The 27,030-nt window shown below is 49.1% G+C and overlaps 1 protein-coding gene across 1 annotated transcript in view; it reads right to left on the bottom strand.

Annotated features, from left to right (window-relative positions):
- Positions 1-27,030, bottom strand: part of CSPG4 (chondroitin sulfate proteoglycan 4) — a 97,066-nt gene that overhangs the window by 21,312 nt on the left and 48,724 nt on the right. The window contains exons 2-5 of the mRNA XM_031956561.1: positions 8,726-8,889; positions 4,084-7,623; positions 1,962-2,444; positions 135-311 (exon numbers count right to left, since the gene is read on the bottom strand). Of these exons, the coding sequence (XP_031812421.1) occupies positions 135-311; positions 1,962-2,444; positions 4,084-7,623; positions 8,726-8,889 (4,364 nt within the window). The remainder of the gene's footprint in view (positions 1-134; positions 312-1,961; positions 2,445-4,083; positions 7,624-8,725; positions 8,890-27,030) is intronic.

Below are 27,030 nucleotides of genomic sequence, written 5' to 3'. Positions count from 1 at the left end.
GCCTGAAAGCTACTCTTCTGTTCTTAGGATCTCTGAACTTTGGGTACGTGGGAGGGCAGCGGGGAAGGATTCTGGGAGAATCTTCTGACTCCCATAGCTTTCTCAGCCATTCTGGGACCACCTGGAGGACTTACCTGCACCCCATTGTTGACGGGGAGGGTTGGGACTTGGTCATTGAGGGGCAGAACAGTGATGCCGAAGGCCACGGGCTGGCTCTGTCTGTCAATCTCGGAGGCGTTGGCCACGAGGATGAAACTGTCCGCCAGGGTCTCGCTGCCGTCATGGACATAGTGGATCAGCTGCTGCTCCACCTTGAGAAGGACCCACAGACAAGGATCAGAGCCATTCTAACCTCCCTCCTCCTATGAGGGTCTCCCTCCTCAGGAGCCCTCTGGGAATCCCCTCCGACCTCATTTCTGGCTCCATCTGGCCCCACATCCAGCCGCCCCATTCTGTTGGGAGTAACTGCTCGTCACCTTCTCACCAACTATCCTCTTGCTCCTCACCACCATTTGTTTTCCCCTTTTTCTCAGCGGTGTCTCTTGCCAGCACAGTGGGCAAGTGAAATGTGTTACCTTGTCATTCAAGACCCTCTACAACCTGGCCTCCTTCTACCTCTCCAGCCTCATTTTCTTTTCCCTCCCACCATCAATGTTCTATTTCATCCAGGCTGGGCTGTTCACTATCCTTCACATATACCAGGCTCCTTCCACTGCTGACCTCCCTCCATCCTCCCTTTCCTCTCCTGTCCCTTCTTCCTGTCCCAACCCAAACCATCCTTCAAGGCCCAGCTCAGTTCTGCCTCCTCCAGGAAGCCTCCCCTGAGCACCCCAAACTAGTGACCTCTTCCTTCTCGGACCTTTACTATTCACTCCCTGTGCTGCTTAGCAAATCCTTTCCTGTCCTACTAGTAAGCCTTCCAGGTATGAGTCCTGTCTCCCCTATCAGATGGGAAGTAGTCCAGGAACAGAGACCATGCCTATGCCTCTTGTCTTATCACCAGAGTAACCTGATGTGGGGCAAAAGTCCAAACTCTTCTTCCTTGACATTTGAGGCCCCAGGGGGTCTGGTGACCGCCACCTTTCTCAACTTCTCTCTCATCAGCCTGCTTCAGTCAAGCTTGGTGACTCTTGGTTACCCAAATACACCCAGACTGGCTGCTCCCACATTTGAGCTCATTAGGTTTACACTGAACTCTCCCCACTTTAAAGCTCAGCTCAGATGCCCCTTCTAGGAAGTTGTCTCTGATGGTCCCATCAGTAGTGAGCTTTGCCCTTTCCTCCCCCAACTCCATTTTGTTTTTTACTTAAGGTATTTATCATGCAATTCTGTATTGTAGCTGTCAATATTGATGTTGTATTTATCATCTATCAATCAATTCATCTATCATCTATCCATCCATCCATCCATCCATCTACCTACCTATCATCTACTTATCATCTACCTAGCTAAATATACATATAGACATCTTTTTATATCTATTTATCCATCCATCCATCCATCCATCTACCTATCATCTACTTATCTATCCAAACATACATATAGACATCTTTTTTATGTCTATTTATATATCCATCATCTATCCATCCACCTATCTATCATCTATGCATTCATCCATCCATCTACTTATCTATTGTTTACTTATCATCCATCTATCTAAATATACATAGAGATATCTTTTTATATCTATTTATCCATGCATCCATCCATCTATCCATCTATCTATCTGAATGTAAGCTCTCTGAGGGAAAGGACCCCATCTTATCTAAACTTTTTTTTTCTCCTGCACACAGTAGGTTCCCAATACATATCTGCTGTTGCTGCTGCTCAGTATTGTTTTGCTGATTGGTTTGTTAGGAAACCTTTTAATATCTATTCTGGGGGCCAGCTGGTGTTGCCTCTGACCCCTGCCCTTTCCTGCTGGGAAAGGAGTCTCACTTCCTTGCTGGGGATGACGGTACCTCTCTCCAAGTGAAGGTGCTGAGGTTTTCATCCTGGGGTGTCTCTCCTTTCTTGATACTCCCGTGCTGAGGTGGCTCCAGGACCAGGAACTCCAGGCCAGTCAGTGTGGGGAAGTAAGGTCCAGTGACCCTCAGCACCGGAGGGGCCAGAGTATGGGCTCCACCCTCAGGCACACTGAAGTTCTGGGTCTCCAGGGGGATGGTGACGGGCAGCACCTGTAACTCAACCTGGATGCCTTCTAGTGTGGTCCCCACGCTGGAAGCCACATCTAAGGTGAAGTGGTCGGTCCAGCCATCTGCCTGTGAGTGGAGGTACAGGACACGGCCCTCATTCACATCCTCCTGAGTGAAGCTGTGCACAGGGTCCAGGCTGGGCGGCTCACTAGCTGAGGCTCCCTGAGAGACAGTCACTAGGTAGCCAGCTCTTGGAGAGTCAGTCACCTTGTAGACAATCTCTGCAGCAGGCACATCTTCCTGGGCCACCTGTGGGGAGAGGGAGGATTGATGATTGGGAAGGGTGCAGCAAAAAATGGAGTATCTAATGAGAGGGAGGAGGAACTGCCATCATTTCTCTTTCCCTTCCTTCCTCCCTCCTTCCCTCTCCCTTTCTCCCTCTCTCCCTTTCCCTTCCTCCCTCCCTTCTTCCCTTAACTTTCTCCCTCCTTCCCTCCTTTCTTTCCTCTCTTCCTTGTTCCATCTTTCCCTCCCTCCCTTTTTTGTTACCTCCCTCCCTTCTTTGTTATCTTTCTCCCTTCTTTGTTATCTTTCTCCCTTCTTTGGTACCTTCCTCCCTCCCTCCCCTTCCCTCTCTTTCTCCCTTCCCTCCATCCATTCTTTTCTTCCTTCCCTCCCTCCTTCCCCTCCCTTCTCTTCCCTTTCTCCCTCCTTCCCCTTCCCTCCCTTCCTTAGGCTAGTAAACACAACTGGGGGTTCCATCTCAAAACACAAGGGGGTGCCCTTCCTCTTCTCAGGCTGAGTCTGAAAATGAGGTTGTATTTTTTTTTTTTTTAACACAAAAGACAAAAAGAAAGATCTTGGGATAAGGAGGGTTGGAGGCGGGTGCAGGAGCCCATTCTCCTCACTACCACTACCAGGCCTGAAGGGAACTTGGACAGATTTGCTTATGAATCCTGGGCTCAGAAGGAGGGAGCTGCTTCCTCACTGGCTAGCGCCCAGCCTCTGATCACAGTCCCCCAGCCCCAGGTTGCAGCAATCCCCTCCTAGTCCCGACTTCTGCTCTCTGAGGGAGAAGATTGGACGGGATCTCTGAGTCCATCATGTCAAGCTCCTTATCTTACAGATCAGGAAACTGAAGCCCAGAAGTCATTTGCCCAAAGTCACACAGACAGCTGGTACCAAATTCAGGATCACCACATTTTCCTATCAGTGAGGAGCCTCCTCCACTGCTGCTCAAAATTTGGGGTCCTTGGATTCCCACAGGCATAAGTGCATGGTGTGTGTGTGTGTGTGTGTGTGTGTGTGTGTGTGTGTGAGAGAGAGAGAGAGAGAGAGAGAGAGAGAGAGAGAGAGAGAGAGAGGGGAGAGGGAGAGAGGGGGGGGGGAGAGAGAGAGAGAGAGAGAGAGAGAGAGAGAGAGAGAGAGAGAGGGAGAGAGAGAGAGAGAGAGAGAGAGAGAGAGAGAGAAGCAGAGAGACAAAGACTCAGAGAGACAGATATACACAGAGACAGAGTGACAAAGAGAGGCAGAGACACACACACACACAAAGAGACACAGACAGAGACAGAGATATATAGACAGAGACACACGCACAGAGACAGAGACAGAGAGACAAACACACAGAGACAGACAGCCACATACTCACAGAGACAGACAGAGAGACACAGAGAGAGACAGAGAGAAAGTGCAACCCTAAGAGTCAGTAAGATTGATGGGAAATTTGGAAGCCAAAGGAAACTCTCTTTCCTACTCAGCAAAGAACTTTTTCTTGAAACACCAGGACTGACCTTCTTTTCCCCTCCCTTCCTCCTCCTCTCCCTCCTCTCCCTCTCTCTCCCCTCTCCCTTCCTTCTTTCTAAAGTCTCCCACTCCTGGTCCCTGCACATACCCTGGGGATGTCCGTTTTGGGAGAAAAGTCCAGCCTCCCCCAGGACAAGAGCCTCACCTCTAGGAGATCCCTTTTAATTTCAGCAGCCTCCCCCTGGAAGACAAAGATCTTCTCCTGATGCACCATCTGCAGCGGGGCCAGGGGTCTGTCCAGGGTGACGGTCACCTTCAGTGTATCCTCTGCAGTGACCTGTCCGGCCTCCACCGAGAAGCCCAGGGCGTCTTGGGGGTTGCGGCTGCCGTTGTGCTGGTAGAGGACGGTCCCTTCCAGGAGATCCCTCTGGGAGAAGGAGGCAGTGGGCTTCCCTGCTCGGAGCAGCTGCCCCCAGCGGGGGGCTGTGGTGACGTGGTAGTGGACCTCCTCGCTGCTGCGGATGTCCACGTTGGTGTCCAGGCCCAGCACGGACGTGTCGATGGTGCCCTGGCCTCCCTGGGGGACGGCCAGCCCAGAGTTGTTGGTGATTCGGAGGTAAGGCTCAGAGGCCTGGACCTCGAGCAGCGCCGTGGACTGGTGCTGGCCGTCTGACACCTGCAGCTGGATCCAGCCCCGGTCGGCTCCCGAGTGCACGAACAAGACCCTCTTCTTCCTCAAGTCTTCCTGGGTGAAGCGGTAGACGGGCCGGCCAGGGTCGTCGGCGGCCACAATGCTGCCGAAGAGCAGGTCCTTCCGGGTCAGCACCAGTTGGGCGTCGGTGAAGCCGGAGTCGGCGTCGGCGAAGGCCACGTCCTCGGTGGTCAGCAGCCGCCGCCCGCCTCGGGCCACGTGGAAGACGCGGCTGACCGTCTGGACCGGGGCGTGGTCGTTCACGGGCTGGATGGCCACGCGGAAGACCCCACGCACCTCCTCCCAGGCCATGCCCCCGCTGCCCTCGCCTTGGCGCACGGCCACAAAGGGGATGTCGTCCTCCGTGGTCTCCGAGTTGTCGTGCTGGTAGAGCAGCCGGCCCAGGAGGAGGTCATCGTTGGTGAAGGTTGCCACAGGTGTGGCCACGGGGCCAGAGCCCTGCCACACCAGGCTGCCGTGGCGAGGCTGCTCGATGACCTCGTAGAGGTAGCTGGCGCTGTTGAGGCTCTTGACAAAGAGGTGGTCCCGGGAGATGGTGGCTTGGCCCCCCTCGGGCACCGAGAGGAGCACGTTGGTGAGCAGGGGGGCATCGGGGTCGCCGCCAATGCGGATGGGGAAGGTGTACAGCGGGGAGAAGTGGGGGGGTGCCGTGACGCGGAAGAGGAAGGAGTCTTGGGCCTCCTCAGAGGCCCGTGCCGTGGCGCGGTAGTTCACGTGGCCCTCCTGGAGGTCCTTCTGGGTGAAACCCTGCTTCTCGGTCAGCCGCAGGCTGCGCAGTCGCAGGTTGCCCTTCCTGGGGGCCTGCACGATCTCGTAGTGGAAGGAGGCAGGGCCGGGGCCCGGCTCGTCCTCCAGAGTGGCCTCCAGCTGCTCGGTGCTGAGCACCTCCTGCCGAGTGTGGTGGGCCAGCAGGGGCGCGAGCCTCAGCATGCGGATGGCCGCCTTTTGGATGGTGACTGGGAAGGTGGTGTTGGCCAGGACCTTCTGTCCCACCTGCACCTGCAGCACCACCTTCTCTGTGGGGTCCTGAGTGTGGTGCTGGGGGTCCGTGCTCAGGTAGCGCATCTGCCCCTGATCCACATCCCTCTGCGAGAAGGTGTCCACAGCTCTCCAGTCGCTGCTGCCGGCTCCGCTCGCCTTCTGGATCTCCCCATAGAGCAGACTCCCGGCCAGCCGGTACACGATGGCCACCTCCTGGTTCACGGCGTTGGTCTCTGCCGACAGGTTGGCCGCAGAGATGGTGGCCGAGGAGCCCTGAGGCACGAGCAGCCCGGTGCTGTTGAGGGTCTGGAGGGCGGGCTGGATGGCCACCACGCGCAGCACAGCCACAGGGCTCGTGTCCAGGCCGTCGGTGACTCGGAACAGCAGGTCCTGGGCAGGGCCCCCCCGGTGGATGTAGGACAGGGCACCCGCCTCCAGCTCCGGGCAGGAGAACTCGGCCACCCGCTCCCCTGGCTGGCCCCCCCGCTCCACAGTGCCGGCCTCTAGGTGCTGGCTCCCGATGAGCTGGAAGGTGAGGCTCTCACAGTCGGTGTCCGGGTCGTAGGCTTGGAAGATCTCGGGCCCCAGGGCCTTCTGGGTGTGCTCCAGGATCACCATCAGGTTCCCGTGAGGGAAGACTACCCGGGGAGGGTCATTCAAGGGGTTGACACGGATGGGCAGGATGTAGGTCTGGCCTTGACGCAGGCACTGGGGCACGGTGCTCTGGGTCATCACCGAGACCTCCAGGACCAGCTGGTCCTCAGGGTACTCAGAGCCGTCATGGATGAAGCGGATCTTCCGATTGACCACATCCAGAAGGGTGAACTTCTTCCGGGACTGAGCCCCGGGGATGCTGCTGAAGTCCAGCTCCCCATGTTGGGCTTCGCGAGTCAGGCCAAACAGGACCTGCGACTGCCGGATGCCCGCTTCGCTTAGGTCCAGGGTGGGCTGGACGTGCCTCCATTCTAGCCAGGCGGTGCCCCCCTCTGCCACCACCAAGGGGCTTAGGGTCAGCAGCTTAGTGAAGTTGGCAAAGACGGCCGGGAGCCCTGGCTCCAGGGCACAGGGCTCAGGCATCTCCAGCAGCGGCCAGCCGTCGGGCACCAAGGTGGATGGTACCTCATACACCTCGTAGGCGTCCTCGTACTCTTCCTCGGGGAGCCCGCAGCCTGCGGTCAGGTCCCGGGTAACCAGGGCCCCCTGCAGTCCCTGCCTCTCCCCATTGATGATCAGGTCCTCCAGGCAGCCCACCAGGGACCCGTTGGCCACGGCAGACGCCAGGCCCAGCCTGTGCTCGCGCAGACGCTGGGAGGCCTCTTCATCCAGACCGCCCAGGAGCAAGCTGCCTCGAGGCTCCAGGTAGCTGTGGACGCCGCGGTTGGAGGTGCGGGTGGGGTACTGGTCCACAGAGATCTCCAGCATGTGCACATCCACATGGACACTGACCTCGTGGGGCTGCCCGTCGCTCACTGAGACGCTGTTGTGCAGCATGACGGCCCCGTGGCCCTTCTCCACTATGGCTCGCAGGTGTCCGTCAAAGATCTCCAGGTAGATGAAGTCGCCCTGCGGACCGCCCGCTTGGTACGCCAGCGGCGCGCGCCTGACCCGGGTGGTCAGCGTGAATTCCAGTGTTCCCTCGTCTCGGGTGCTCCAGGTGGGGAAGGCGGCCAGGGCTCGGGGCCCCGTGAAGCCCAGGGCCTCGTCTTCCCCGGCTGAGAACTCGGCGGCGCAGCCACTCCTCACTCCTTCACTCAGCCGGGCCAGGAGGTCGAGGCCGTTGAGGGAGGCCTCCTGGAGGCAGCCTCGAAGGGGGTGGCTGGCCCCAGTGAGGTAGGACAGGTGCAGGTCCCCAGTGCCCCCCACAAAAATGCCATAGGAGGCCTCAAGGGGAGCCTGGGCGGCGGTACTGGAGGAGTTAAAGAGGTCATCGATGGTTAGGGAGACCTGGCCATCGGCCACGGTCACCACCACGTCGTGCGTCCCCAAGTCACCGAGCGGCATCTCCTCGGGGGACTGCAGAAGGGTCTCTTCGTTTCTCTGAACCAGGCGGACCTGCGGGGGAGGAGGCAGAGTGAGGAAGAGGGTTGGGACGCCCCCCCAAGGTGATTCCCAGGGCCAGACTCCCTACCCACATGGCAGCCTGGGCAAGGGGGCAAGCCTGGGAGTGAGCAGGCGATCGATCCTTTGAGGGCCCGGGCTCTCTTGGCTGGGACAGCCCCTTCTCTGATGCAGGTCACGGCACCTCTATGGACGGGCAATGGCTAAGAGCTTTTTGAAGGTTGAACCTGGGATTTCCAGTGGAGGGAATGCAGGTCAGCCCTCGCTCAGCAGCTTATGGGTCTTAGAGAGCGCTCTGGGGCAATGGGAGATGAACTGCCTGGGTCACACAGGGAGTGTGGGTCAGAGACAGGACTTGTGTCCAGGCCGTCTGGTCCCCGAGTCTATCCCATGCTGCTTCTTGGTCATAACCCTAATGAGCATCTACAGCAGTTTAAAGTTTGCAAAGTGCTTTGCTGACATCTCATTCAAACCTTACAACATCCCTGGGGGATGGGCTTATTGTTATCCCCCTTTTACAAGAGAGGAAATTGAGGCACATAAAGAATAAGTGTCTTTCCCAGCATGTGTCGGGGTGGGTGAACTCGGGTCGTCCTGGATCTCTGCTCCACATTGGCTCACCAAGGCCACTTCTGGTCTTTGGGGAGGCTTTGGGTCAAGCTCTAATCTCCCTACGGCAACCGGGGGAGGAGCCTCTGAAGTTTGAGGCAGGGCTGGTTCCAGGACCATACCAACAAAGTCTTGCTTGACCTGTGACCCCAGGATCAGATGAGGCCTCTGAGAAGGGCTGTGGGAGGGATGGGGATGAGAGAGGCTCAGGGAGAGGGCAGGGAAGCTTGTTTTCATTTTGTGGGAGGAATGGGCATCCCTGAGAAGTAAAGGCCCTTGTGGAACATCTTAGGGCTAACTGATGGCAGGGCCATGATTTTCAGACTCCCATTCCTGCTCTCTTCCACCAGGAGCTGGTTCTCCACCCTTTCCAGCACTGGGAATTAACTTTCTTAGGTCCTGAAGTTTGGGGCCTCTCTCACCCCTAATTGGCTACATCTCAGGGATGTTCCTGGGTATGTCTGGAACTGAGAGTGGGGATACTGACCTGCAGTCTGCCAGCACGCAGTTCCACCAGGAGGTGGTCGGTGGGTCCGGCTAACAGGAGGAAAAGGGCATCTGCCTGGGCTGTAAAGAACTGGAGCTTCACGTGAATCTCATTCAGGACTTCGTTGAGGGGTACCTCCAGGTGGTTCTCTCCAAAGAAGGAAGCTGCAGAAGGTGACAGATTAAATATGGATCAGGCTGGATGGGAATCTCGGGAGGTTTAGAACACCAGCTTCCTAGTTTATTGAACTGGCAGAGACCTTATTCAGAACCCCCCTTTGAACTAGGATGTGGATGTGGGAATATTTAGCTTGGAAAAGAGAACATAGTAGCAGGATGGCCATGTGGAAGGGATGCTACATTTGCTTTGCTTGCCCCCATGGGGTAATTGCTGAAAAGTTCAATCTAGGGAGCAAACAGCCCAACAACTTCCTAACAAGCCATGGTCTCCAAAAGCATAGAGTTTTGTTGCAACAGATAGTGAGTCCTCCATCACTGGTGGTCTTCAAGCAGTCTGGAAGACTCTTGTCAGGGATGATGTTAAGGGGATTCCTGTTCATACAGGCATCAAAGTTAATTAACTGATTCTCTCCAGTTTTGAGAGTCCGAATCGAATGAGCTTAGATAGGATTGCTCGTGAATGGGCAAACACTCATCTCCTTCCTCTCAAAGCTTGGGGGTCCCATGGCTAGGACCTGGCTTCTCTAAAACCTTTGCTGTTGGGTTAGAAAGTTGGCCTGAATTGGCTGAACAATAGACCCCAGAGAGAGTCTATTAGAAGGCAGTTAATGAGTCTGTTCAATGCCCGGTTCTGGAGAGAATTTCCTCCATTGTGGGAAATGATTTCCTGTTATTGAATGATTTAAGAATCCCCTGATGAGTAAGCAGACCCATGCAGAGTTTTTTTTCCTGATTACACCAAGGAGAATAACTGGGTCCCAACTGACTTCTGGACAGGAGAGAGAAGCCAGAATTTGGCATTTCACATATTGTGGTAGATTGGGTCCAGGTGGTCGTAGTCTTCCTTCTTTTCCCTCCAAGCAGCCTGTCCTTCTCCTTGACTTTAAGTCACCTCCTCTGATTAACTCCATTCTCTCCTAGCCCAGTAGTGCCCCCTGCTCATCTCTGCCATGAGCTATCACAAGCTCCCCACCTGGGCTGTTTCATGGGTTGCGTACCTACTTGAGGATATGATTTGTATGTTCTCTTCTCTCCCAAATTAACAATAATAGGTAGCATTTATATGGCATTTTATGGTTTACAAAGAGTTTTGTATGTATTTTGTTGCTATTCAGTTGTTTTCTGACTCTGTAACCCATTTGGGGTCTTCTTGGCAGAGATGCTGGCGTGGTTTGCCATTTCCTTCTCCAGCCCATCTTACAGATGGGGAAACTGAGGCAAACAGGGTAGTTACTTGGCCAGGGTCACACATTTAGTAAGTATCTGAACTCTAGTCTTCTTTATTCCAAATCTAGATTTGAACTCAAGTTTTTTCTGACTCCTGGTTCCACACTATCCACTGTACCATCTAACTGCATTTTATATATTTTACTTCAGCTAATATACACAACAGCTCTGTGTTAGTGCCATCACTATCATACCCATTTTATGGATGAAGAAACTGAACTTAAGAGAGTTAAATGACTTGACCAGAAACACCCAGCTAATAATCATCTGAATTCTAGTCTTCTTTACTTCAACTCCAGTGCTCTAATCGCTGAAGCTCTTGAACACCTACTAATCTGTCATTCAATCTGTACAGAAGTGTTACAGCATCTGGAACATTCTCTCCACTGACTTATTTCTCTCTTTTTTTGGTCTCTCTTTTCAGTTCTCCATCTAGGATCTGATATATTTTTAATCTACAATTCCAATGTTTTTCTAAATATTATTTTCCAAATATTCTAAACATTCAGTCTATTGCTTTAAAAAATATATTATCCGCTACCTCTGGGACACTGAGTGACTGACTGACACAATGGGGTTAAAAATGGAGATTTTCGTACTGAAGGAGGAAGTAAGCTATGGTGAGCATTTCTGATAATGAGGAGGATAAGAAGATGTTCTCGTAGCTAGGCTGGCTTCCTGTCCTGACATTTTTCCAAGGCGGGGCCACACGATCCTCACCTGCAGCCTTAGCTATGGGACCACTCTTATCTTTTGGGCAGAGAGAAATACTTGGGGTGGTCTCTTTGAAACTTTTGATCCTATGATCTTGTGATTGGATGACTGACTCTGAATTCAGTTCCTGGCTTATATCCTGTGGCTTTAGTGAGTTACTTAATCTTTCTGATTATTAGCTCTCCTTTATCTATAAAATAAGGAGGCTCAATTATATAACTTCTGAAGTTCCTTCCCTAATTTCTTTTTTTCCCCCTTTTTTTTGCTGAGGCAATTGGGGTTAAATGACTTGCCCAGGGTTATACATCAAGGAAGTGTTATATGTCTGAGATCACATTTGAACTCAGGTACTCCCGACTTCAGGACTGTTGCTCCATCCATGGTGCCACCTAGCTGCCCCTCCCCCCCCTATTTCTCTATAGTTTCTCCTTTGGCAACCTCTATTAATTTACTATTCTTGTCTATTATTAACTACAGGATGACCTATTAACTGTAGAAGATACCCAAATTCAGTCTGGCATCTCCCCAACCTGTATTTCTAGCTCCTTGGTGGCTATCTTCATCTGATGACATCCCATCAACATCTCAGTCAATATGTCCCAGGAAAAACTCATAACCCTCTCCCCCAATTCTTCTCTCTCTCTCTCTCTCTCTCTCTTCCTCCCTCTCTTTCTCTTCCTCTTTCTCTCTCTCTTCCTCCCTCTCTTCTCTCTCTCTCTTCCTCCCTCTCTCTTTCTCTCTTCCTCCCTCTCTTTCTCTTCCTCTTTCTCTCTCTCTTTCTCTTCCTCCCTCTCTTCTCTCTCTCTCTCTCTCTCTCTCTCTCCCCCCTCGTTCTCATTTTTGTTAATGGCACTGCTATTTTCCTAATCACTTTGACTGGGAACATTGGAGTCATTGAAGAACCTTTTCCCTCCCTAATAATACATAACCAATCATTTGTCAATTATTATTTGGTTTTATCTTCCTAATATCTCTTATCTCTGTCTCCTTTCCCTCCATTTATACACCCTAGTTCATTCACCTTTTTTCTTGTCCCTTAATTGGTTTTGGTCCCTTTAATCTCTGTAATCTCATCCACCTCATCCTTCACTGCACTGCTAAAATAACCTTTCCACTACAAAGTTCTATCTAAGTGAGGCTCCCTTGCTCAAAAATCTTTAGCAGCAATTCACTGTCTAGAGGATCAAATATAACTCTTTCCCTTGTTATTTAAGACTTTTCAGAATCTGAATTCAACATACTTTTTCTTTTTAAAAGCATTTAAAAATTAATATGATAGGTGTTTGACAAATGCCAGGATCATCTTAAATGGAGGCACCCATGTGGAAAACACTGGGGACTTACTCTGGAGAACTGGGTGTGCCCTTCTATTTGTCCCATCCCCACCCCCATCTTTAGGCCATGTAGTCCTGGGAAATAAATTTAGGGTTTTAAGTTTCTCTCATTTGTCATTTTATTTCTATATGTAGGGAGGACAGCCCCTGACTCTGGAGCTGGAGCAATGGGGATATTGTATCCCAGTATTCCAGGCCAAGTGTTACACCCAATCTTGCAGGGAAAGGCTAGTTCAGTAGGGTTTTGGACTTGAACTTGATGAGACTAATGCTATGTGGGAATTAAGTTAAGCCTTTAGTGTAATCCCTTTATTCTCCCCAGAGACAGGTGCTATTGGGAGGATTATGCCCCCAAGATGGAATTTTGTTCTTGTTATGCCCTGGTAGTAAATATTCCCTTGTAAAAGTTATGCATGTTAAGTAGTGAAATGGAACTAGGGTGCTAGTCACTGGCTCCTAAAAGAGGGAGGAACACAAGGAATGGGGGTTCGAGCCAGGAGGGAGAGACTCCTCAGCCCTCTCAGAGTCCCAGAGAAGGAGCAGGGGTGGTTACATACTTGGTCTCAGAAAGTGGAGCCTGAGCAAACTCATGTAATACTATGAATTTAGCAATCATTAACAAATAGACACATTTAAATAGACAAAACACACAAAAAAAGATTATATAGGAAAGAAAGAAGATTATATATGTGAGCTTCTGCTATACAGTTTATTGTAAAAATATACATTAAATTTAATAAGGTACCTACAAAATTGCCCTGTTTGTCTGAGTTCTTTTTCCCCCCCCAACCATATTTCCTATTCCTCTCCTACAGGCTACATTCCAGCTCAAGCCGGCCACTAGCTAGTCTCCGACCTTGACATTCAACATCTTGTCTCTCTTTCCAGAAGTTTTCCTTGTTATCCACAGTTCAAAGTCCTATCTCCTTCCTTATCTTAGAACTCTCTGTCTACATCTTTTCTTTATCTTTATTATTTATTCCACATGGTATCATATTTATTTGTGTATCTTTTATGTATCCCAGGTACTAGTTTATAAGCTTGATGAGGACAGACTTTCCACCTTGTTTTTGTTGCCTCCAAGTCCTGCACACAAAAAGGGTTTATCCTGTGGAGCTGATCAGAATGCGGCTCGAGGCAGTGAGGTGACCTGAGCTGGACTTGGTGACAGAAAGATCCAAATTCCAGTCTTGGATAGCTAGGTGATCCTAGGAAAGGCACTTAATCCTGCTGCGCTCAGTTTCCTCATCTATAAAATGAGTTGGAGAAGGAAATGGCAAACCACCCCAGTGTCTTTGCTAAGAAAACTCTAAATGGGGTTCAAGAATTGGAAATGATTACATAACAACAATCACCATGGAAGGGAAGGGAGTAGCCTCTTTGGAGGAGGTAGCCCTTGAATTGAATTTTAAAGAAAGTCAGGGATTTTATATGATAAAGATTTGGAATGGGAGGATATAGGATGATAGTTGGAGGAGGTGAAAAGTTCCAATGAAGTTTTTTTGAGGATGGGGTGGCTCTGATCATGTTTATAGACAGCAAAGAGGAGGCAATTGACTAAGAGAGGTGGGGGTGAGGGGGAAGTTGTGGAAGAAATAATCAAAGGAAAGAACTTCCAGAGAAAAGAGGATAGGATGGAATTGGGGCTGGAGTAGAGACCTTGACCATGACAAGAGAACTTTCTGCTCTTCCTTTGCTGCAGTTTCTGAGGAAAAAACTGAATCAAAAGAAGAGAAAATAGGGGATGATGATGTCAGGGGTCTTTGAGATGTAGAATAGGGGGCGAAAAGTTTGCTCATGACATATAGTCTCTTTTCTCAGTACCGTTGGGGGGCATTCCAAGCATGTAGGACTGCCCAAACAAAGGCATGGAGGTGGGAGATGGACCAGTGTGTTTGAGGAATAGGAAGTAGGCTAGTGTGGCTGGACCACAGAGTCCTTGGACGAGAGGAATGTGTTTGTTAGGCACAATGTCAGTTAGGTGAGACTTACATTGCAGAAAGCTTTACAAGTTAAACAGAGGGATTTGTATTTAGTCTTAGAGGTAATCCTGAGCCCACTGGAGTTTATTGAGTTGGAGGGTGGTATGGTCAGACCTAACCAATATGGTATCAGGATTCTTTGTCCTTGAGTACCAGTTTTGGCCATGTCTGTTGTGACTGTGGTCTCCTCTCTGTCTCTCTCTCTCCCTCTGCCTTATTCCTAAATCGATTCTTCCTCCTCATGTAACTTCTTTTCCTGTTTTCTAGTCCCTTGCCCTTATTCTGGCCTCTCTTCTCAGTCCTGACCTTTTAGTTACTCAGTCCAGTCCCAGACTTGTCCCAGTTTTCCATTCCTTCCTTGCCAAAGCCCTGGGTTATCCCTACTCTCCACCTTTACAGTTCCTGCTCAATAGTGTGTGGAAGATACAGGCGAGCTGAGAGTATCCACTAGAAATTCCTGGTCTCTAACCCCAGCTGGGCTCATACGGCTGCACAGAATTCCTTTTATTCCCCCCATAGCAGCTCTGCCGAATCTCTTATTTCCTCATGTGTCTTAGAGAACCTCCATTTCCTTCCCACTCGCTAAAGGCATGGCCCCCAACAGAACTGAGAAAAGAGACCAGATGTCATGAGCAAACTCTTCGCCCCCTATTTTACATCTCAAAGATCCTTGACATCATCAAACCCCATTTTCTCTTCCTTTGATCCAGTTTTTTCCTCAGAAACTGCAGCAAAGGAAGAGCGAAAAGTTCTCTGGTCAAGGTCAAGGTCTCTACTCCTGTCCCAATTCCATCCTATCCTATTTTCTCTGGAAGTTCTTTTCTTTGATTATTTCTTCCCCAATTTCCCCTCACCCCCACCTCTCTTTGTCAACTGCCTCCTCTTTGCTGTGTATAAACATGCCCAGGGCCACCCCATCCTTGAAAAAACTCCACTGGAACTTTTCACCTCCTCCACTTATCATCCTATGTCTCTCCTCTTTTTTTACTGACAGACTCTTGGAAAGACCATATACCCCATCTCACCTCTGTACCCCCTGTGATTGGTATTTAACTCCAATGCTACACCCGCCTACTGTGTCCAAGGTTACTAATGACCTAATTGCTAAATCAATTGGCCTTTTCTTGTTTCCTTTCTCAGTCCTTTTACTCTCAGGTTTCTTTGCAGAACTTAACACTATCTATCATCCCCTACTTGATACTTTTCTCACTCTGTGTTTTCATGACACAGGACCTATCTGACTGCTCCTTCTCGGTTGCTGGATTTTCATCCCTGCCCTCTCCACTCACTGCGAGTAGTTTCTAAGATTCTGTTCTATGCTTTCTTCTTTCTCTTTCTCCCTGTCCCTGTTCCCGTCTTTATTTCTTTCTCTTTGTCTCTGTCTTTCTGTTCCTGTTCTCTGTCTCTCTCTATCTCTTTCTTTCTCTTGTCTCTGTCCTCCATCTCTCTCTGTCTCTGTCTCTCTTTTTCTTTCTCTTTGTCTCTGTCTCTCTCTCTCATTTCATTTGGTAAGCTCCATAGCTATCATAGATTTAACTATCACCTCTATTTAGGTGACTCACAGATCTCTCTCTCTCTCTCTCTCTCTCTCTCTCTCTCTCTCTCTCTCTCTCTTTCTCTTGTCCTAATCTATCTCTAGACTCCACTCTCTCATTACTTGCCTTTTGGAAACTTCAGGCTTCATGTCCCACTGACAGCTTAAACTCAGCATGTTCAAAACCAAACTCACCTCTTTGCCTTACAAACTTTCCCCTCTTCCCAGTTTCCTTGTTACTGGCAGGCGCTGCCATTACCCCCTCAGGCTCGCAGCTTAATTACGCATTTGACCCCTTACACTTATTCCACACATCCATTTTATCGCCTGATTTTTACCTGCATCTCCCCTTCTCTCTCCTCACACAGCTACCGCTTGTGCTCAGGTCCTCATCACTTTTCTCTAACTAGTTTACTTGCCTTAAGTCTCACTTTATTCCAATCCATCCTCCGCTCAGTAGAGATCCTAAAGCAGAGATCTGTCCACTTCAACAATCTTCTTAATAAACTTCAGTGGCTCCCTATTATCTCCAGGATCCAAAATAAAATCCCCTATGTGGCATTTAAGGCTATCACTTGGCTTCTTCTTTCGTTTCCAATCTTTTTATACTTAATTCTTCTAATGACCTTGGCTTACTTACTGCTCCTCAAACATGATGCATCTTCCCTCTCCATTCATTTCCACTGGCAATGCCTCATTCCTGGAAAGCTCTGCCCTCTTATCTCCACCTTTTAGTTTCTCTGTCTTCCTTTGAGACTCAGCTCAAATCCCCCTTTTTCAGGGTGTCTTTCCTATCCCCCCCAGGTCTGAGTGTCTTCCTAAAAAAGCCTTTCTGCATATATATATATATATACACACACACACACATATTTGTAGATAGCTTATTATCTACATATGTCTCTTCACTGGATCATAAGCTCCTTGAGGGCAGGGACTTTTCTTTCCTTCCTTCCTTCCTCCCTCCCTCCCTCCCTTCCTTCCTTCCTTCCTTCCTTCTTTCCTTCCTTCCTTCCTTTCTTTCTTCCTTCCTTCCTTCCTTTCTTTCTTCCTTCCTTCCTTCCTCCTTTCCTTCCTCCCTCCCTTCCTTCAGTGTTGGCTGATTTTTCTCTCCTTCCTTCTCTCTCTCTCCCTCTCTCCCCCTTTCTTCCCCTCTCCTCTCTCCCCTTCCCCCCCCCTTTTTCTTTATCTCCAGTGCCTAGCGCTGTGCTTTGAGAAAGGTGGCTACTTAACAAATGGTCATCCAAGGAGTGAGAAAGAGAGGTTTGGCTTTTTGATAAAAGCCTCGCTCTGAGCCCCAAGCTGGCTTTAAATGTCCTCACGGAGGAGATAACAGAGTCGGGCACCTCCGGAGGCTCCAAACCAACCCTTATCAGAACTTCAGGAAGGGGATGGAGAGCCTCCTTTAGAGAGGTCAGTGCTGAATTATGTTTACTGTTGGGAGCACAGACTACACGGAACCTGTGTCTGGGCCAAGAAGCCGGCCTGTGGTCAGTGGTCAGTCTGAGGTTAAGTGGGGGTGACACCTTGAGGGGAAAGGCTGGCTAATATGGACACTCTGGTTGGAGGGGCCAGGACTCGGGGACCAGGAATAAACAAACCTGTCTCAGACTCCTGTCTGTCTTTAGCCCTACTCACAACCTGGCCTGGGTTGAACAATGAAGAAAGCTTCCAGGGCTGGGAAAAGCCCTTGTGACTCTGGCCCTGAGAAGGCCGTGAAGGCCAGAGCTTCGCTGCCCTTCCTTGCTGTCTGCCTTGGACCTTGGCTTCAGGGTTGCACAAACAGCCTCTATTGGACTGGGGCTCCTCGTTCTGTAATCCCCTGCGGGTCTTTGTCCTCCGCTGACTTCTCTGCCCACCTCTTTAAATCATTCTCCTCTGCTCCTGACTCAGCCAGTGGCATCTTTCCCTAGTGACTCATTCCAGCAGAGCCCAAGGTCACCCTTGCTCTGTCATTTCCCAACATGAATAGAGGGCCGGATTCGTGTCAGGAACTCCGGGTTCAAATCTGGGCTTTGAGGCTAGTTGTATGATCCTAGGCAAGTCACCGAGCTTTTCTGAGACCATTTCCTCCTCTGTAATTTGAGGGATTTGGATTATTTGTCCCCTAAGGCCCCTTTCCCCTCTAAATCCTATTATTTATTTAGCACCTACTATGTGCCAGTGCTGGCGATAAAGACATTTATGAAATATCGACTGCCTTCAAAGAGCTTATAGTCTACCATGTATGTATGTATATGTGTATATGTGTGTCTATAATGTATATGTATATGTGTGTGTACACGTATACAAGTAAATATGAAGTCCTCTGAAGAGAAAAAGAAGGATGAATGACTGGGTAGGACTGGGGAAGGCTTCCTGGAGGACAGAAAGACAAAATTCGAGGTGGAAGAGACCCCAGACTGTTCCCATAGATGACATGCTGTAGATGAAAAACCTGAACCTTGGAGGACAGAGGTTACTTGCTCTGGTCGCACGACAGTAAGGGTCAGAGGCAGGTCCAGATTTGGAGTCTCCTGCCTCAAAGACCAGTGACCTCCCCATGGTTCCATGTGATTTTTCTACCCTGGGAGTGGCCTGAAGGGTGGGACTCTCGGACTCCCCCCCCAGAGGAGGGGCTTCCTGAGGACACTGACCAGGGCTTTCTCCCTCAGTCCCTGACACTGATGGATTCTCTCCAGCTTCCCTAGGCCTCTGCTTTCTCTCCATGATTACCTTTAGAATTGGCATGTCTCCTGTTTCTTGATGACCCCCCTCACCTGGCAGGAGCAGTGCCAGCAGTCAAATAAGGGAAAGAGGGGTCAGCGGGGACAGGGGGGGACAGCTGGCCCCAGGAAGAAGCATTTGTTCAGCCCAAAGCAGATTTTTGAAGGCCCTTAAAGTGGACCTAGGCATACATGCAGCCTTCCCCTAGCACACATCCCTTCCTTGCTATCCCTTCCTTGGGCACACAAAGCAGATTTTCTAAACTGGTATCTCTTTCCATTTGGGAAAGATCATCTGAAATCAGGTACTATTAAAACCGGAGGGGACCCACCCCCCAACTTATTTTATTTTGGTTTTTTTGCTGAGGTAATTGGGGTTAAGTGACTTGCCCAGGATCACACAGCTAGGAAGTATTAAGTGTCTGAGGCCAGATTTGAACTTAGGGCCTCCTGATTTCAGGGCTAGCTGCCCCACCTCCAACTTGTTTGGGTAAGGAAAAAGTTAGGTGACTGGACCATCACATTGTGTAGTGGAGCTGTGAGAGCCAAGGGTTTGGGGGCAATGCTCCTAATCTTGCCAAAGCAGGGGTTCTTTCTTCTTTGTTATGGACCCTGTCAGCAACCCCCTTTTCAGAATGATGTCTTAAATATATAAAATGAGATAATAATCCATTCTATTAAGATACAGTTATCAAAGTATTTAAATCCACCGAGTCACAGGTTAAGAGCTCCTGGTTTAGGGGGATACCTTAGCTGGTTTCAAGGTGAGAATCAAAGCCTGGGGTTGTCAAAGTTGGAAAAATTTCCTTCGCTGCTTCTTACAGACTGATCAGGAGGCACTTGCTGAGCTCTTGCTCCATGCCCCATCCTGAGGAAGCAACTGGGGGGGGGAGGAGTGGGAAAAGAGAGGAGCTCACGTTCCAGCCGGGGAGATAAGATTCCTCATACAAAATCTCGGCTGTGTCGTCGGGGAGTCCGAATACTTGCTTTGATATTTACTACCCGAGCTGTCCTGGGAAAGACATGACCTCCCCGGATCTTAGTTTCCTTATCTGTAAAATGAAGGGGTTGGGTTAGATCCTCTCCTTCCAGCTTCACATCTCCGCTCTAGGCTCTTGTGAGGTCCTTGGCGACAGATGCTCCCATTTTCTGTCCCCCTGTGGACATCACCAAAGGCGGATTACTACAGACACTTTGATTTTTTTTTTCCTCGATGGTCTCTGCTTTGAAAGGTTAAGGACAGGGACCGATCACTTTTGCCTTAAAACTTTGAACCTTACAGGTCCAGGGACATGCTAAGGATATATAGGGAAGGCCAGTCATGGAGGCAGAAAAAGATTACCCCCCCCCATTGGTGTGCATCAAATATTGACAGACCAAGAGGAAGGAAGACTTCTGGCATCTTGGGAGAGTGACCAGTGGTTATTGGAAAGACATGGATAAGCATTTACTAGAATAAGAAAGTGTGATTGCTTGGGATCTGTATAGCAGAGAAGAACCACCCTGATGATGAGGAGAACATTGATCTGGACCTAGGAGGGACCTTGAAGGTTTTTGAAACCTAGCCCCTTATTGTCTGGAACTCTCATCCCAGAGAGTCACACAGCTAGTGTCATCGGGATCTGCACCTGAACTTGGACTCCAGACCAAACCTTCCTTCCACCAAATGCTGCCTGATGAAAGCACAGACTCACATCAAAATATTCTCTAGAACCCGCCACAGTGCCTTGCCTAGAGTAGGAGATTCAGGAAATGCTGAATTGAGGCTTTGCCATTGGGCTGGCGGGCTGCTATGGTTCTCTGAGGAGGGGGAAGGCTGTCCGCTGTGTGGGAGGAAGAGAATTGGTTCTTATTCTAGGTAGAAATGGTCCCTTCTTGTCTCCTTTTTTTCTTTCTGTCCTTCAGGGATCCTTCATCTTGGGGTATGAGGGGAGGGACAGATGGCTGAGTTTGGAGGAGTTCTGGTGCTGGGATAGCAGGAGAGACATAGAAGGAAAGAGAATAAGAGGGGTCTAAACACACAGAGACAGATGCAAAGGGATTTAAAGGAGAGATATATACAGAGATAGAACAAGAGAATGAATGGGGGAGGGAAAGAGGGAAAGAGAAAGGAGGAAGAGAGAAAAAGGGAGAAAGAGGAAAAGAGAAAAGCTGAGAGGAAGAAAGAAGTAGGGGAAAGAAATAGGAGAAAGGGAGGGAGGAAGAGAAAGTGGGGGACAGACAGACAGAAAGAGACACACATACACAGAGACAGAGAAGGAGGGAAAGGGGAGAGAGGGAGAGAGAGAAGGGGAGACAGAAAGAAAACAGAGGGGTGGGGAAGAAAGAAAGTGAGTGAGAGAAATAGAAGAAAGGGCCAGAGGAAGAAAGAGAGAGAGTGGGGGAGACATACACACAAAGACAGAAAGAGACAGACACACAGAGATACACACAGAGATAGAGACAGAGTGACAGAGAAAGACAGAGACAGAGACAGAGATCACTTCAGTGAGAGACAAGAGACAGTGGGCTTGGCAGAGAAGAGGAGTCGGAAGGTGAGCGCAGGCCAGGCAGCAGGCTCTTAGGTCGTCACAGTTTCCAGACTCCAGGCCAAAGTCCAGGTCTCCTCAGCTGCTGTTTTTCAGAAAAAAGGGGTGGGGTGGGTGGAGCCCCCGATTCCCCTCTCCTGCTCCCATCTCCCCCTAATTCTCCCATCTCCCTGCCCCACCCTTGGGGGCACAGTACAACCTGGTCCTCTGTAAGCACCCCTCTGCCCCCACCCACAGGAAAGAGGCAGGCCACAAGCTCTCAATGGACCAATTCAGATTCCAGGAGGCTCTGGAAAGTGTCTTCTCTCACCCTTGCTCCAGCCCCCTTCTCCTTGGCCCCGCTTTTGCTCGCTTGTCTCGTGGCCAATGATCCCCTGCTTCCCCTTCCAAAAGGGTTCCTCTCTTTACATCTTTCCTCTGGAGCTCATTCATAGCAAAAGCCTCCTGACTGTTCTGCCCAGTAGTTGGAGCCCGGAGCTAATGGGGTCAACCTTCCAGCTTCAGTCCTGAGCTTAGAGTGAGAGAATCTCAGAGAAGGAAGAGGACAGATGCTACCTAAAGCATTCTGGACCTGAAGAAAGAATTCCCAGCCTTCCCAACCTGACAAATGAGGATCTTCCATTGTGGGGGGTCCCTTCTCCCAGCTGCCTCCGCTTTCGGGGCATGGCTTTCACTGTTAGGATATTTATCCTTAGAGCAAACTAGCATCCTTGAACACTGCAATCTGATGGCACCGACGTCTAGCCCAAGACCCACCATCTCTGTGCATTTCTTTTGACTGTCTCCCATGCCTGGAATGCTCCCCACCTCATCTGTTTCCCGGCTTCTTCCTTCAACCTCAGCTAACATCCCACTCCCTCCAAGAAGCCTTGCCCCATTTCCCTTAATTCTAGATCCTTCCCTCTATTAATTATCTCCAGTGTATCCTGTCTGTATCTCGCTAGCACCTAACCCTTTGCATGTTGTCCCCATCCCTCCATTTAAATTTTGAGCCCCTTCAGAGCTGGAGATTTTGCTTTTCTTTGTATTTTCTGCACTTAGCACAATGCCTGGCACATGGTATTCACTTAATATTTGTTGATTTGAAACTCTTACTCCCGGTTTTGGTTTGATCTCTTGGGCCAAATAGAATGAATCAGAACTCATGTTCTGTGACTAGATTTGAACTCAGGTCCTCCTGACTTCAGGGCTGGTGCTCTATCCACTGCGCCATCTAGCTGCCCTGTATAATTGATTTTTTAAAAAAATTATTTATTTTTGTTTTTTATTATGGCTTTTTATTTACCATATAATTGACTTTTTAATGGAAAAAAAGCCACTAATAGTAGTTAGCATTGACACAACACTTTGTAAAGTATTGAAAAATACTTTACATATTATTTTGTTTATTCCTCAAAACAACCCTATGAAGTGCCAATATTATTCCATTTTACAGATGAGGAAACTGAGGCACAGAGTGGTTAAATGACTTGTCTCATACTGTTAGTAAGTATCTGAGGCAGGATTTGCACTTAACTCTCCTTGAGTCCATTATTTGAAACAAAGTTCTATTTACCAAAATTTCTCATTAGTCAGTGAATCAATCAATCTTATGTGTTAATAGATAGCAAGGGGCTGTGGATGGAGAGCTGTGCTTCTGTCACACACTGACTTGTAAGCCTGGGCAATCCTTTGAGATTCCTGACCCATTGGGCTTCTCTGGTGATGAAACAAGCTATGTCCTTCCTTTCAGATCCTCGTTTTCACTGAGAGGGATTTGCTGATTTTCAAACCTGTTTACTGGACAATGTGGACTTGTCTAGTCATACCTAGGAAGTCCTGGTTTGTGCATTTGCTCCTGACGTAGGCTGAGCATCCTTGGGGTAAGGTGTGGTTAGGTTAGTTCTAGACCTGCGGCTCTGTTCTGCAACTGACTTTCTACCCAAATTGCTGTGGATAGCTGCTGATGATTGTGGATCCCTCACTTCTGTCCCTTAAGGAGAAATTCCCAAAGACACTCATGTTTTCTCAGAGACTCTCATCCATATGATTCCAGCTCTCCTGAGACTAGGAAGTCACAATAATAATTGACTTTTAGATAGTGCTTTAAACTTTGCGATGAAACGTCTCTACGTGACCACATTTGTCACCTTGGCCATACGTGGCGGGAATAACTGGGGTAAGGTAGGAGAGTTAGTCTTTTCATTTACGGATGTGGAAATGGAGGTTGGGAGAGCTTAAGAAATTTGTCCAGGGATGAGTGTCCACACTGCAGGCTTCCAGAATAGAGGGCTAGCTTTCTATCTCCAGGGGCCTGGGGCTTTGTTGGTTTTGAAAGGTAAGACAGGAAATCAGGGAATGGTACCTTCTAGATTAGGCATCAAGAGATGGGAGTCCCAATGAACCCTGCCACTAGTTCACTGTGTAAACTTGAGCAACTTGCTTCTTACTTCAGTTTCTTTTCCCTCTAAAATAAGGTTGGACAATGAGATGGTTCAGGCCAGTCCCAATGGTTTTGTAATGAAGAGAGCCATCTACACCCAGAGAGAGGCTGTGGGAACTAAGTGTGGATCACAACATCGCATTTTCACTTTTTATTGTTATTTGCTTGCATTTTGTTTTCTTTCTCATATTTTTCTGGTTTAATTTAATTTTTCTTATGCAGCATGATAATTGTATAATTATATATATGTATATTGGATTTAACATTTATTTTAACATGTTTAAGATATATTGGATTACTGGCCATCTAGGGGAGAGGGTTGGGGGAGTGGAGGAAGTTGGAACACAAGATTTTGCAAGGCTTAATATTGAAGAATTATCCATGCATATGTTTTGAAAAATAAAAAAATCTTTAATAAAGAAAAAAAGAAGTTAAAAATAAATCATCAAAACATTAAAAAAAATAAAATAAGGTTGACTATTCCAACTTCTAGCTTTTCTCCAATCTAAAATTCTCTAAAATAATCAAACTAGGAATTGGAAGGATTTCAGATATCTTTTATCTAATCCAACTTTGAAACTAGTATAAAAGTCCCCCATTACAATATGTTTGTTAGGTGCCCGAACATTCCCGTATTGAGGAGCTCACTATCTTACAAGGTAGTGAAATCTCATCTTTATTCTTCACAACAGGGATATGGCTCTTATAGATGTTCCTCTCTAATTCTACTTTCCATTTACTCTGTTATTCATCTTGTATTTATGGATCTATATATAGGTTGCCTCCCTCATTAGAATGTGAGGTCCTTGAAGGCAGGGTCAGTATTCAGCCTGGTGTCCGGCACAGGGTAAGTGCTTGACAAATGCTAGTTCATAGATTGCTTGACGCTGGCAACCAGAGGGTTAATGGCGCAGACTTTCTGGGGAGACGGCCACGGGTTAGTGAGCTGACTTGCTTGGGGACTTTGGGGAGCAGTTTTGTCTGGGAGGGCTAAGAGACAGGAGGCTTAGGAATAGGGAAGGTGGAGATTCTGAAGAAAGAGAGAAAGGGTGTACGTGTGTCTCTCTCTATATATATGTGAATGTACGACCTTGAGCTTGTGTGCTCACTCTTATGTGAGTGCTGGTGTGAGGACTGTGTGTGTGTGTGTGTGTGTGTGTGTGTGTGTGTGTGTGTGTGCGATTGTCATGAGCACTGGGTGTGTTTCACCCACATATAGGGCTGACATCTGTAAAAATCTCTGCATATGAGCACGTGCAAGGATGGGTGTGTTTGTGAATGTCAGGGTGACTGTACAAGGGGACGTGTGTTGGGGGTGTCTATGTGAGTGTGATACACAGGGACTGTGATCGCCAGGTTGGGGTTCCAGTGTGTGTGTGTATGAGAAGGGAGGCTATGGGCGTTGGCGAGTGTGTGAGAAGAGCCAAAGTGCAGGTGTTTGTGGGAGTCAGTGTGTGTTTGTACAGGGGGCTGTGTGTTTATGGGGGTGTCTCCCAGGGTGTGTGTGTGAGGATGAGTAAGGAGGAGATCTGGGTACCAGGAGGATGGCTAGTTAATTACAGTTGAACTGGATTCAGGAAAATCTGGCCCCAGTGCTGGGCTGTCACTTCCCCTCTGTCCCCCCCTCCTCACGTTGAGTTTCATGAAAGGGGCTGTATGTTGCAGGCTGGTCCCCACCTCTTTCACAGCTGGGGTTTGTTTAAGGTGGAAAAAAGCCCCGGTGGGCTGAGGGGCAGCCCTGGCTTCAGCTCCCGGCTCCACACAAGACCTGCTTGTCTGGGGCCTGGCCGCCCACCTCTGAGGGTTAGAGGTGGAGTCCTTCCTGTCCCCCACCCCCTTCCTGAACGACACAGACCCCGCTGTACAGAGGGAGTCTATGTTCACTGGGCTGGGGTTCTGGCCCCTCTCCCAAGAGAGGAGAGCTGGAGTGGCCAGAGGCTGGCCTGGGGGCCGTGAGACCAGAGAAGTCAGCTCAGAGGGCTGGGGGCCGGGGTCACAGCACAGACCACCAGCTGCAGATAATCCTAGAGAGTAAACTGATGTTAGAGAAAATGCCAAAGGTTTTCTACTGCAGTCACCCCAACTTTCCATATCCCTCCTCTCAAGCCCCACCTCCACCAAGGTGCCAACTCCAGACCTTGGAAGGTAGGGACCATCTCTGATGACAGCTAGGAGGATCTGGGAGGTCAGCTAGCCCAAGCCATTAATTTTACAGATGAGGAAACTGAGGCTGAGAGAGACTAAGTGGTTTTCCTAATGTCCCACATCAGGTAAGCAGCAGAGAGAAGTCTTTCACGACAAAACTCAGAGCTCTTTTTCACTAAGCCAGACTGATCTACAGCAAAGAAACTTAGAAATGATCCTTAAGGAACTTGAGGAATAAAATATCCCTAGGAGAAAGAAGGATGAAAAACTTTTAGAGTAATATAGAGGAGATTTAAGTCCATTCTCATATGGACAAAAGACTCCATATAATCAATGTCTTTTCGCATACATTATTTAATATTTTTAATGTTTTAATTACTAATTAATTAATAAAATTAATATTTTAAAGAGGAAGATATCATGTACAACAGTATTTTCTTACCTAGACCCTCATCATATGGCAAGGCGCACCAGACTCCCTCCCTTGGGAGATGAATAGAATGTCAGTTCCTTGAACTGGCCTGACATGTGGCAAATGTTTGAATGAGGGGACAGCTAGGTAGCATGGTGGAGGGAGCACTGACTCTGCAATCGGGAGGACCCGAATTCAAATTCAACTTCAGGCACTTGCCATTAACTGTGTGACTCTGGGCAAATCATTGAACACACATTACTTGCTTCCCCCTCTCCTTCCCGCCCCCCCTCCCCCCACTCCCGCCCCCAATGAATTGAATGAGGAAAAGGAGATTCAGAACAAAACAGTGACTCCCAGAAGGCCATAGAAGTCAGTGTTAGAGCCGGAGAGGAACCCTCTTGTTCTGTCATCTCTGATTTTCATGGTTAGCCTAACTCTCCCTCGGCTCTCCCTGGCCGTGCTTGTGGATGGGTGAAGAACTCCTACACCCTATCTCCAAGAAGCCCGGAGGCTCCCTCCACCAGGTGCCTAACCCTTTGCCACAGCGCTCTCCGCCCATCCCAGAAAATCCATCAGGTTGGTCCTAGGAAGTCTAGGCTGGGAGCTGTGTCCAATTTGGGCCCCAGCTGTTCCCTGCTTCCAGAGAAGGGGGCCTGCAGCACTGCCCTGCCCTTGACCCATCCCTCCTCCTGGCCAGGGATGTCCCTGTCAGACAGACAGACACTTGATGCCTTTGCAGCCAGAGTGTCTCCAACTCTGTCCTCCACCTGCCAAAGTACAGTAAGCCTGCCCATCTCTGGCCGGGGGCAATCTGGCACACCCTGCTCCTGTTTGCAAGAACCTGGAAGCTGCTCACACTTCTTGGCCTTTTTCCATGTACGGCTGTCTCTGTCTCTTGGTTTCACTCTCCATCTCTCAGTCTCTATCTCTCCATGTCTTTTCCCTCTTTCCTCTGGCTCCCGTTATCTTTGTTTGTGTCTATTTGTACTTTCTCATTTTTTTTCTCCTTCTCTTTCTATGTCTTCCTCTATCAAGTTATATTTTTCTCTTCTCTCCCTCTAGGTCTCTTTCTTGTAAACATCTCTTGCCTTCTATTTCCCTTGTTGACTCCATTCCTCAGAGC

This window comes from Sarcophilus harrisii, chromosome 2, assembly GCF_902635505.1.
Source record: "Sarcophilus harrisii chromosome 2, mSarHar1.11, whole genome shotgun sequence".
Taxonomy (NCBI): Eukaryota; Metazoa; Chordata; class Mammalia; order Dasyuromorphia; family Dasyuridae; genus Sarcophilus; species Sarcophilus harrisii.
Note: the sequence above shows the minus strand (reverse complement) of the source record. Positions and strands in the feature narration are given on the sequence as shown.